The 12,778-nt window shown below is 40.6% G+C and overlaps 1 protein-coding gene across 7 annotated transcripts in view; it reads right to left on the bottom strand.

Moving 5' to 3' along the window:
* Positions 1-12,778, bottom strand: part of arhgef25a (Rho guanine nucleotide exchange factor (GEF) 25a) — a 75,039-nt gene that overhangs the window by 4,978 nt on the left and 57,283 nt on the right. For all 7 annotated transcript variants that reach the window (XM_077572594.1, XM_077572602.1, XM_077572613.1 and 4 more), the window contains 9 exons: positions 7,389-7,522; positions 5,637-5,703; positions 4,984-5,087; positions 4,799-4,868; positions 2,556-2,645; positions 1,749-1,841; positions 716-766; positions 559-636; positions 250-441 (listed from right to left, as the gene is read on the bottom strand). In XM_077572594.1, coding sequence (XP_077428720.1) covers positions 250-441; positions 559-636; positions 716-766; positions 1,749-1,841; positions 2,556-2,645; positions 4,799-4,868; positions 4,984-5,087; positions 5,637-5,703; positions 7,389-7,522 — 879 coding nt within the window. The remainder of the gene's footprint in view (positions 1-249; positions 442-558; positions 637-715; positions 767-1,748; positions 1,842-2,555; positions 2,646-4,798; positions 4,869-4,983; positions 5,088-5,636; positions 5,704-7,388; positions 7,523-12,778) is intronic.

Raw genomic sequence — 12,778 nt, forward strand, 5'->3', positions numbered from 1 at the left:
CGTTTTAAATTTAAGTGTATTTTGTACTTTTATTGATATTATTATTATAGTTGTTTTTATTTCCATTTATAATTATATTTGTGAACTATACATTTTATATATTCGTATTTATTTTCACTTTTATTTACTTATTTTTTATTTTTGGTCCTCCATACTTAGAGACTAGTTTGTAATTAAGAGCTATAGATAAATAAAGTTGACTTGACTGAACCTACTGAATGAAGAGTTGTTTCTCATGCAAGCACTTACCTTGATGCTGCTTTTAAAGATGTACCCAGGAAGTGAGAAGCCCTTCTTCCTGTCAATGGGCTCGCTAAAAATGACCAGCTGCTCAAACAGGAAGATCCGTCTTTCCTTGGCTCGGGACAGGAAGCCACTGTCCTGCTCAGTAACGGTGAAGGTGTCCTGCTGGAGCAGCTTCCCCTGGGCTGTGATCTTCCCCTTGTACCCATTCCACAACAGAAACACAACAAAAAGAGGAAGCGGTTGTGCTATAGTTAGCACAAGCACTGTGTTTTTTTTGCCTTTTGACTTGCAATCCAAATCCTTGGGACTTACCTCGAAGCCTTGGAGTCGGCCCACATTCATCATGTCATTGCAACGTTTTGGCACAAAGCACATCACATCTACTGCTTTCTGTTTAATATGCAAAAATAAAAGAGCTGAAAGTAAAAACAAAACACAACCTTAAAGCTTTATAGAGCAGAACACTCACCTCCAATTCCTCTGTGTCCATCCCAGCTTTGGTGTAATACTTCAGGAAGTCCTGCTCAAACAAACACAGCATGGTCACCAGAACATTCCAGCTTTGCCACTCAGAGGTGATGGCATCCGGACCAACTTTCATGAGTTCTAAATGCACCATTTGTTTGATAAGTACACGTTTTTTTAGCAAAAAAAAATCATATCAGAACTAAAAGGAAGTTCACTAAAAGTCCATGCTCTTTATATGTGCACTCACTAGACACCTTATTAACTCTTTGACTGCCAAACGTTTTCAGAAAAGGGATGCCGTGGGTGCCAGCCGATTTAAGCATTTTTGACTGATCTTTCAAGGTCCGCAGAAAATGATGTGTTTGGACTATGGAAACACACATACTACCAAATGAAAGATTGGACTCTCATCTTTCATCAGAAAAAAAAGTTTGTTTCTACCTTATTCCGTTTTTCAGTAATCAACAATAGAAAATGGTTAGTTTCACCTCTGTTTTGAAACAAACGTCTTTTAACGTCTTTGGCACTCCTCCCTAGGATTTTACTAAACGTTATTTAACGTTTTTGGCAGTCAAAGAGTTAGGGCCACCACGCTGTATCTGACTTAGACCCCGTCCAAACGGAAGCAAAGCCGGCTTGGTTCCTCAAACAAATCTCGTACACACAGAAGCATTTCAAGACTTGCGTGTGTCCAAAAGAAGACGCTGAGGACGTTTGTAACGGCTGTAATGTGTATGCCAAGTCTGGAGTGGCGCTGTAGCGCAGCTACAGGGAATTAACGGAACGCGTAGAAGAAGAATCAGCGAAGGCACTTTTTTTTCCTAACTTTATTGCAATCTACAATAACAAACATGGCTTTGCATGTATCGAAACAACATGAAAAAGACGAACACAGGAGAAGTGACAATGGCGGGTGATTCAAGTTATTGAAATTTTTCCACTCTGGAGCCCGGTTTCAAAAGTGATCGGTGTGGACGAACGGCTTAAACTGTAAGAAACTTGTGAGGATACATTGAAACTGGCTTTCTGTTCACCTTGAGCAGCAGCTGGTACTTCATGATCCTCTGGACAGGTTTGATGAGCAGGTCGTTGAGCTGCAGCCTGTGACCCAGCTGCTGACGCAACTCCTGGAAGCAACAAAAATAAAGTGGACACAACCACAGTGACACCCTTGAATGTGACACGTAAACACAGCAGAAAGGGATTGTGTTCAGTTTTATTTTTAGTTATCACATTGTCTTGTGTCACAGACAGTCATAGGTGCAATGTATTAAATGTAACGAGTGAAGCTTTTAGTTTATCATTGAAGTTGAATGGTCTGGATCCAGACGACCCCCCCCCCCCCCCACACACACACACACACACACAAACACACACTCTCTTAGCTTTAGTTGCTATTTGAAAACACAATTTTGAAGTATATTGTGTCTTCTTATTTTTCTTTTTCTTTTCTTTTTTTTTTTTTTTTACAATAAAATTCAGTAGTAAAATACATCTCTGTATTAAAGACAAATTAGTATATCTACATTGATTTTTTTTTTGTGTCCACTTAGCAAACACAAGAATCATTTTTTTTTACTATTCCTGTTTGAGAATGCAGGTGAAGTAAACCGACTCATATTCAGCATTAACATGCACTGTTAATCATCTTCAGGTTACGCATTCTTTATTAAAGCTGTTCTTCTTCTTTTTTTACATAAACTGAAAGTGAAGTGACACCTTTTCCTAAGGGAAACATTACACTTTTAATTGCCACCAAATCTGAGGCATTAATGGCGACATTGCCGGAGGTAACCCTAACCTAAACACAATAGTCTGTTAAAAGAGTGTGAGCTACTCACCTCAAAGTAGGTTTCAATGTACTCTGAGACAATGTGCTCGGACTTGGGTTTGTTCTGACAGTACACCACATACATATGCAGACGCCTCTCCTACAGGGCAAACAAACGGAGTATTGGGTCAAACTTGATTCAAACGTGTCTGAAAGTGAAACTAATGCGTTTCCCAATGCTTTACTGTAATAGGAGAGAAATTATTCGACTGAATTGCAAATGCTGAAATGATATATAGTATGTAAAACTTGCAAAAAAAAAAGACTGTTGGATGAAAGGAATCTTTATGATAGTGATTTCTTTCTGAGAAATGAAGCAAATAGCAGCCGCTCTTCTGTGACTAATTGACTTTTGGAGGTGGGGTTGTCCTGAGAGTCCTAATGGAGCGTGTAGGTTATGTATAATTTACTTAGGTTAGCTCGTGTGTAACCGGAGCCTTTTTAGAGCCCGTCGACAGCATCAGGCTGTACCTAGCAACAAGCTTTGTTACTTAGAAACCGCTGAGCTGCTCCACCTGAATATGGACATCTTGCAACACGGCAATGACCAGGATTGTTTTTTCCATTTCTAAGTATGCTACGATGAGCGTTTGTGCATGCACACATGCTGCATTTTGGTGACGTAGTTCTCACAGAAAGCAGACTGGACCCCTCTGCTTTTGATTAGCTCGCCTCTTGCTTGTTTTCACAGCGTGACACCAGGCTCAGATTTAGTTTCTGTACTCGAACCGCAAGTCGATTTTCTCACCTACTGAGCCTCGTCGGTTTGTTTCAAGTGTTACGGAGAAGCGACTTCATCATCAGACAGAGCCGAATTAATCAGTGTCAGTGTCCTGTCGACATGTGTTACCACTTAACCAATACAAACAAATCTAATTTTGGAACTCAGCGTTTGCCCGTGACTCTATAGCAGTCCAAACTCTTTTATGCAACACAAAATAAATTTCTAACTTACAGCAAAGATAGGGAATACGTTTCAGTTGCTGTTTTTTGGGCCCTTTTATATTGGACATTTTTTATTAATAATTCATTGAGTGGAAGTGAACATCTACATGGAATGCCTAATATATAAGTCATGTGAAGAAGGAGCTAAGACAGGTAAAGATTTACTTGTCGATCTATGTTCCTACTCTCACTTATGGTCACCAACTGTGGATCATGACCAAAAGAACAAAGATCACAGGTGTCTGGGCTCTCCCTTAGCAATAGGGTGAGGAGCCCTGTTATGCAGGAGGGGATCAGAGTAGAGCCACTGTTCCTCTGCATCAAGAGGAGCGAGAGAAAAAAAAGAAAGAAAAAAAAAGAGCCAGAGAAGGTGGCTCGGGCATCTGGTTAAAATGACGCCTGGACGCCTCCGATAAGAAGCCTTAACTCTTTGACTGCCAAAAACGTTAAATAATGTTTAGTAAAATCCTATGGAGGAGTGCCAAAGACGTTAAAAGACGTTTTTTTTTTTCAAAACAGGTGAAACTAACCATTTTCTATTGTTGATTACTGAAAAACGGAATAAGGTAGAAACAAACTTTTTTTTCTGATGAAAGATGAGGGTCCAATCTTTCATTTGGTAGTATGTGTGCTTCCATAGTCCAAACACATAATTTTCTGTGGACCTTGAAAGATCAGTCAAAAATGCTTAAATCGGCAGGCACCCACGGCATCCCTTTTCTGAAAACGTCTGGCAGTCAAAGAGTTAATGAAGTCCGAGGATACGGTGGACAAACTGTCACCCAGCTGGGGTGGAAATGCTTTGGGATTCACCCAGAAGAGCTGGACGAAGTGGCTGGGGAGAGGGAAGTTTGTTGCCTCGTAACCCGACTCAGATAAGCAGAAGAAAATAAATGGATGGAAATGCAGGCATAATCACAACGAGAGTGTACGAGTCAATTCATCATTCATGAAGCTCAATCTGACAGTCCTATCAAGTCAACGTCAATGGAACAAAAACAGGAAGCACAAACTCACCAAAATAAAAGCAACCGTCGTATGGTAACTTCAAGATAACATCTGCTGGATATTCTCCTTCTTACCTCACTACTTGATTTCACTAAAAAGTGCCTCATAAATCCAAAGCGCACAGAGTTAATCCATTGATGCTGGCTGAAATAAGCTCTAGTGAGGTGCGCTGGCGGCTCAAACTCTTGGGGTACCACTTTATTATCAACACACTCCCTGTATGCATTCTTAGCTCTATTTACCCACTGTATGTGTTGTGTGTTGTGTGTGTGTGTGTGTGTAGGCTTCAGCAATACTCACGTGTTTAATGAAAAGCTGACCCAGTCGCTCTGGCTCTGCCACACACTTCTCCAGCTCTCCCAGGAAGTAACTACAGAGGAAACACAAACATACACACATGCATGTAATCATTCCTGAGCCATTGTTCCTTTGTCTTCCACTTAACGCGACGCAGCAGGCGGGAGGAAAGAAAATTGAGAGCTTACTCTTTATGCCAGTCAAATATTTGGTGAATGTTCCCAAAAACAATCTTGTCTTTTCCCTTCATGTCCTCCGGTATACCTTTCGAGTTCATTGTGGCCATGTAGCCCTGCAAGAGAACGACACAAATGCTAATGTTAGCTCACATTTTCACTATAATTATGTGACAGTACTTTTTAACTCCTGGCCACCAAACCCCAACAGTTAACTTTACCATACACCAGTCAAGTTTGTGAGCAAAATGATCCTACACTAACTCTCACCCCCTAACCCTAACCCTAATTACCGGTTAAGTTAACCAGAAAATTGAACTCAAATTAAAACTAAAACGCTTGTCATGGCAAAAGTAGCGTGCATTTCTTTTTCATGCAAAATTCATCTAAAGTTACATATATGTGAACATGTGATAAAAAAAAAAAACCCTGCAGCAATAACACATCAGCATATTTCTTCCCACATGATGCTGTACTTTCCGAAGACGACAACCTCTGTATGAACCAAAAGTATTTGAAGCTATCTGAGGCAGCAGAAGAGGCGCTGCCTTGATGCTCCCCCCAAGCTCATAATTCCTCAAATCTGTTTCAAACTGGAGACAGCGCCGGCTGGAGAAAAATGCCAAAATTGTGATGATAAGGATTTGGAGTTCTTTTAGCTTTACCTCCACTATGAGGCCCAGGTCTGCTACATAATGCTTCTCCGTCTCAATAAGCTCCCTCAGTACGTACCTGAAAAGAGATAAATGTCACGTGCATGTCTTGAGTTCATTTTCACAGTGCCAGAACCTCGAATCGCTTTGGCCAGGTCGTGTGCTGCGCTAACTAAAGAGTAAACTTATGCAACAGTCCTGGAAAGCAGAATGTTATTCATTTAGAACTACTGTAAATCATGTTCAGATCTTGCGAACATGTAAAAATTGCTGTGTATTGATGCGGGTCTTATCTTGATCCATTCTGGGAACTCAGAAAAATTGAAGAGCATAACACGGTAAGGGCGCTCAAAAGAACACATTTTGTTACAAAATGGAAGCAAAGAAAATTCATGAATGAATGAACTAATTACCATGTATGGCATAAAAATAAAGTTACCTCAAAGTATTTTATCCTCTGCAAACAATCAACAGAAACTGCTGTTGCTATTTCATCACCAATAGATACCTCAAACATGAGTAATACCTCAAACATGACCAAAATCAGCCCTTTTAAGTAAATCCCGGCAAGGACACTGCTAAACACATCCTTGGCATGATGAAGTGAGTCTTTCCAGTCAAAACTTTACCACAACATTGCACAGAGACTCCGCTCTGCTTGAATTTTATTGGATCTCAGCACTGCATTCAACACGGTCTGTTACACTGAACTACTTGGCTGACCGGAAAACGGCTTGAATGCATTGCTTCAATTAGAAGTTAAGCATCTGTGCAGACAAAATGTACTTCCCAAAAACATCATTCGACACTCACTTCAATTATCACAATGACTTCAATTCACGACACAATTATAAAATCAGTATAGATTTCTTTAAAAATACGTGATTTATTGTGTCTTTAAAACGTACTTAGAGATTACATTTCTTATCTAACTAGAGGAGTGATTTAATTCTGATATCAGTTGCTTGAAGTTAATAATTCCACAGTTGGTTTCATAACGGAGCATCTGAGCCACAGTGAAAAGACAAAATGCTATGTGGAAAAAAATACTGGTAAATGAATAAAGTTGTAATATCAGGAGTATCAGTGTTAGGCGAATACATTTTTTAACCCTGGAGAACCCAAGAACCCTTTTTTTCTTTGGAAAATTATGAATTATACATTAAATGACTGCTAAAGTTCACTGAACACCAAAATGTATGTTTTTTCAATTTTAACCCTTTTTTTTTTAACTAGCTCAGTGTTGCTAATTTGTCAAAATATATGTATAAAACATACTCCTAGGCATTCTGCAACATGATATGAAATAGATTAACAAAAAAAAACACAATTTTACCATCTGATGGTTTGCTGAGAAGATGGTTTTGTTTGAATTGATTTCCAGCTCAACAAAACAGCATGTTGCCAGCCATCTTGTCACCACCACTCTGGCTCATGTAAGTGCAATATTCATCCACTAGATGGCCCCATGCAGGGGTCAGAAGTGGCACTCTGGACTTTTTAAGTTAAATTTGTATGAAAAAAAAAAAAAGGTCTTTGTTATTTGAGTAGCAGAATTTATAGGGGGCAAATTTGACCCCGTGGGTTCTCCAGGGCTGATTACTTTGAAATAAGTCAGATTATCCAGTACACTAAAAAAAAAACAGTTTTTTGCTAAAAAGGCAAAATAAAGAAATCATTTTGAGAGAGGAAATATTTGTAGTGAACTGTGACACAAAAGGCGAGGCACCGAACATACTGAGGGATGTTGAATAGAAAACCTACAAGCTTTTCTCTAGCGCGCTCCTCCGTTCCTCTTCGGTCTCAGCTGCTGAAGACCACTGACTGGAGGTGTCGTCCATTAGGATGGAGCCGCTGTCATCTGGTACGACAGAGGTGGACTGAGTGTCCAGAGTGTCCTGAGGAGGCAGCCACAGGAAGACAATCAGAAGTGTAAATCAAAGGTGGCACACCATTATTGCGGCATCATGTGGCAAATAATGTTCATGAGCGGCGATAAAGAGCGGGCGGTGCGCGATAATGACGCAGGTTGCTAAGGTGACGTGAGCCAGCAGCGACACATGAGGAATTGAACGATAAGAAGATCTGACGGAGATAGTCGCTGTTATAGATCAGTCAACATCACTTGGGAGAGATGGAAGGCAGAAGATGAGGCGATAAGCATGAAAAGTTAGTAGTGGAGCTGACAAATGAAGCCGTAGAGGGACTTGATTGAGTTTTGACTTAGGAAGATGAGCCAAATAATTACAACCGAGCTGTGCAATGGTGATTTATGACCTCATAAATGTTATTTTTCTGTTTACCATCTGGCCACTCGCGCCCATATGCAATGCATCACGAGTATTGTATGTTTTGATTTTATGATGCAACATGTTCTTCTTTGGCTGTAAATGTATAAAGAGTTGACACAAAGTCGCTTTGAACGAATCGACTGTGCTCATGCTTTTTTCCTGGAATTGAGGAATTGACATTTCCTGTCTAAGAGTGTGTATGTAAGATATGCAAATTTGTGCTAAATCAATACTGCTTGTTTTTATAACATATTTCTCTATGACAGAAATAATCCTATTACAAAATGATTCCTCTATTTTTAGACATTGCCGTATTTACAGGATGTTTCTCTGACATTATAAACCTAAATCTACAGCTGTCCGTCTTCACCAAAATCCATGTGAACCATCTTCCAAGTCAAGCAGAACCTCCCAAACTTAAACACACCACACGCAAACTTGCACGCACACACCCCAGAAATATACAAGTAATCCCTCAGAAATAAATAGAGACAGAAATATGAGTCGGAAGAGGAAACTAAGGACAGGACATTGTTTTTTCTTTTCCTCGCCTTATGCCACATACGGGTTTCTTGTGAAAAGTGTGTGTGCAAGAGCGAGCAAGAGGAGAAGTGCGCAGCAGGAGACAGAGAGGCTCCACGGAGACCACGACTCCCCTGGCTGGTTTTGCCCCACCAGGAGAGCTTCACGCAGCCTGACAGGTCGTCCTGGCTCCCTGATCACATCCAGATGTGCTGTGGCGAAGCCCACAGGAAGAATAAGCCCCGTCTCCCTTGGGTGCATGTTTTGTTTTTCAGCCAGGAAGACCATAAATAAGGAACGTTGTATCTCTACGATACTGTGAGACCAACCTTTACCCCCCCTCCCTATCAAAGTTTAAAGTTAATGTGGAAACAAAGATTTCCTCCTCAAGTTGTACTTTAACAAAATAACTAAAATCATCACTGTTATGGCTGGCTGGTGTTGGTTATATGCGGTCTTTCTTCATTCTGTGTTTTTCTACCATTTATCAAGCATGCGGTCCAGATACGATGAAGTCATTCAAATATCTCTATTAGTGACGGTTGGTGGTAGCACCGATCATTTGGCTTGGAAGACGATCCTGTTAAAGAGCCGTTTGTTTCACATGCTCTCATTATGTCAGAGTCTGGAAAAAGGCATTTGAAACGCTTTGTTGTCGGCATCCTTCGCACGCCAAAGACGGCTTTGACCGTATCTCCCAATAACAGTACCGTTTATTTCCTCTCGGTAAAGCATTATATATTTTGTTGTGTGCTAATGTGGGTCAAAATGACTGTACAGCCTGTTCCTCAGGAAAACCATTCAAAATGAGTCATCTGTTGCGCCAACTTCCTTTTGAAGGGTTTTTGTTGCTTAACAGCGCAATAGCAAAATGTTCCATTGACTGAGAAACAATAAGCATTACACACCACACACTTTCTGAGCAGTGTGTATGTGTGTGTGTGTGTGTGTGTGTGTGTGCGTTTGTGTGTGTGTGAGTGTGTGTGTGTGTGTGTGTGTGTGTGAGGGGACGTGAAGGGATTAGATTAGAGACAATAGTGTGTTGAAAAGAGGAAAAGCAACAATGCATTCATGCTGCATGTACGGTCTGCCGGAGGAGAGGATGAGACAAAAAGCACAGCTGTAAAATAACTGATCCAACACATAATTGAATCTACCTCCACCTCTCTCCTTCTCTTTTTAAGATTGGCAGACCAAAGCACTGACCTCACCCTCCTGATGTAATCTTATTAGGGCCTTTTGATGTGTTGCTGAGACACAAATTACAACATGTTTTGCCTCCAGGGCTCAGATCTTTTTCTTTTTTTTTTCTGCTGGCTGTATGCAGGCACTGTCGACTCATCTATGATCCAAAGTGAAAACCTAACAGAGCTGCTGGCATTTTTGATGGAGACATGAAAGCATTCTTTTTTTGTTTAAGCATGCAGCGTTCTTTGTGAATTCTGAATTTGAGTCATGCATCACACAGGTCGCACCCTAACATTACTCCATGTGGTCAACGAGTAGGGAAGGAAATCGAAAACTGGTTACCTTTTGAGAACTGATTCCCAGTAATTATTTATTTGCTTGACTGATGATTCTGCTTATCGATCATCTTAAAAAAAAACCTTGGCCGACAGCGTGGGCCGCTTATAGCAAAATCTTTCTCAGCCTTGATTGGGCTGGCGTCAAGGGTAGAATGATGAAACAGCGAGGATATTTTGCAAAAACAGGTCAAATTTTCTTTTTTTTACAGAAGAATTCTTTGGTTTATGCCTAAATTAATTTTGGATCGAGCATGTTAGATTAGGCCTCTTTGGAACAGAAGGAGATAATGTAGATAACATGAGCTAGGCCAGACATGGGCAAACCCCGGCCTGCGGGCCAAATACGGCCCGTTATGTGTTTCAATCCGGCCCGCCGAACTTATCCAATAAGGCTAGAAAAAAAAAATTATTATTATTTTTTTTTCAGCTCAGTGTCCGAGTGGTTAGAGTGTCCGCCCTGAGACTGGGAGGTCGTGGGTTCAATTCCCGGCCGGGTCATACCAAAGACTATAAAAATGGGACCGATTGTCACTCTGCTTGACACTCAGCATTAAGGGTTGGAATTGGGAGGTTAGATCACCACATGATTCCCGAGCGCGGCGCTGTTGCTGCTCACCGCTCCCTCAGGGGATGGGTCAAATGCGGAGAACAAATTTCACCCCACTTAGATGGGTGTGACAATCAGTGGATCTTATCTTATCTTATTGGATTTGGATTTGGACATTTACAGCAGGAGACGGCAGGGTTTTGTGTTGAACACAGCAATAATGTCCTGATAGTCCAGAGAATCGGTCAATTCTTTTTTGAAAGAAAGCAGGGACAAAGAGTTCAGTCTATCAGTCAACATTGTGGCACTGTTGCGTGTTTTGATCCTTTTGACAGCTGAAGATAGTCTTTCTACATGTTGTCATGGGTGAGGTGAGGAGCGCGCATGCAGGAGACTGTTGATATTGGTGAAGACATCCCCGGGGCGTGCGTCGAGCACTTCTATGAGCGTTTCCTCGTTGGCTTTTGGCTTCTTTTTGAGCTGCTGCACAAACACCGTGTGCTCTGCGTCCCCCACGGAGATGGAAAAGTGGTCAGAGACGGATTGGATGTACGCGCTTTGTCCTCAGCGCGTGACAGGCAGCAGCGGCTATCATGCAGCCGCATGTGTCACACGTACTGTGGGGCCCGGGTTAAAAATGGGTGGGCCAATGGAAAAAAATTCTTTAACTTTACGCCTTGAATTGAAATCTATTAATAATAGATGCAGTCACCAGGTTTGACAGATCACAGTGTATGTGCTATTATAATCTATTTACATTTCTCCTCCCACTTTGCCAAATAGTGTGTAAATGCCGCATCTTGCATATTCATTGAGGCAAACATACTACCTGGATTAGGGCTATTTTATAATAATCATAATAATAATAATAATACATTTCATTTAAAAACAGCACCTTTCAGAACACCCAAGGTCACTTTACAAAGCATAAAAACACAGCAAAAGTTGAGCTAAAACAATAAAAATGAAGCTATTGGAAAAGCTGTTTTAAATAAGTGGATTTTGCACATTTGAAAAACGCAGTCCTTAGTGCACACTATAAGTAAATTGGGTTGTACATTTATCTGTGTGTTTTTACTGTGCTATGAGGTCCAAATGCTCCTGGTCCGGCCCGTTTGTCAAAATTTCAAACCCATTGTGGCCCGCAAGTCAAAAAGTTTGCCCACCCCTGAGCTAGGCTATTGTGTTGTTGTTACCTTTATTCTTGATGCATATTGCACACATATCTAGTTGAAACCAGTTTTGAACATCGGGTCACACATTGTGACATTGACTAGGCGGAGTCGTCCCCCATGTGGCTGGGCGCCAAATACAGTACAGTGTAAGAGTAGAAACCATTTTGGACAGATTAGACCTTCTTCTGCACTAGGAGAAAAAGAGTCCACAGCTGTGTACTGTAAAGATTACCAAACGGTTATAACCAATGTGCCATATATTGGGAAACTTATCCAGTGGGGAAAAAAATAAAAAATAAAAATCTATACCTAATGAATTAAAACAGGGCTGATATATTTATTTACTGTCTTTTAATTGGTTCTACTGTTTGCTGCTTTTTAATATAGTGGTTTTATTGTTGTGTTTTATGTTTTACCCACTGCAGCACTTTGAGGTTTGATTTCAAATGTAAAGTGCTTTACGAATAAAATGTATTAAATTATCATTATTATGATATCCTGGCACAAATGATGAAAATCAGAAGCTCGCCTTTAAATGTTCTCAATCTCAGTGTTTAAAGTTGTTGTACCCGTTGAGCCTAAAAACTCTTAGCTTTTTGGTCTGAACACATTTTGAGAACTAATTTGCCTACTTTCCCCTGAAGGCTACATTACAGATCATATGTGCACTCTGGATATACACCCTGGCTACAAACTGTGTACCTCCCTCCCTTCTGGAAGAAGATACAGGACATCGGCGCATGCACAAATACTAGACTCCTGCATAGTTTCTATCCACAAGCAGTTAAATGCATATAACCTCCTTAATAAATGCACTTACGCATGACCACCTTTAAATGGACTTTATATTGGCATTAGGGCTTATTTTATTATTTGTTGTGTATAAGTATGCCATTATTGATAATTTATGTTTTTATGAGGATAATGGAATCAGAATGTTAAAATTCTTATCAAATGCCATCCTTAATGTGTTTGTTTTTCGCTTCATAAATGAGCTCTGCCACCAGCAATAGCGTTAGTCACTACACATTTTACTAGAGGGCCATGGCGACAAAGAGCAATTATGTCTGGGTCCTCACTCAGAATAGAGCCC

Source organism: Vanacampus margaritifer, chromosome 1, assembly GCF_051991255.1.
Source record: "Vanacampus margaritifer isolate UIUO_Vmar chromosome 1, RoL_Vmar_1.0, whole genome shotgun sequence".
Lineage (NCBI taxonomy): Eukaryota > Metazoa > Chordata > Actinopteri > Syngnathiformes > Syngnathidae > Vanacampus > Vanacampus margaritifer.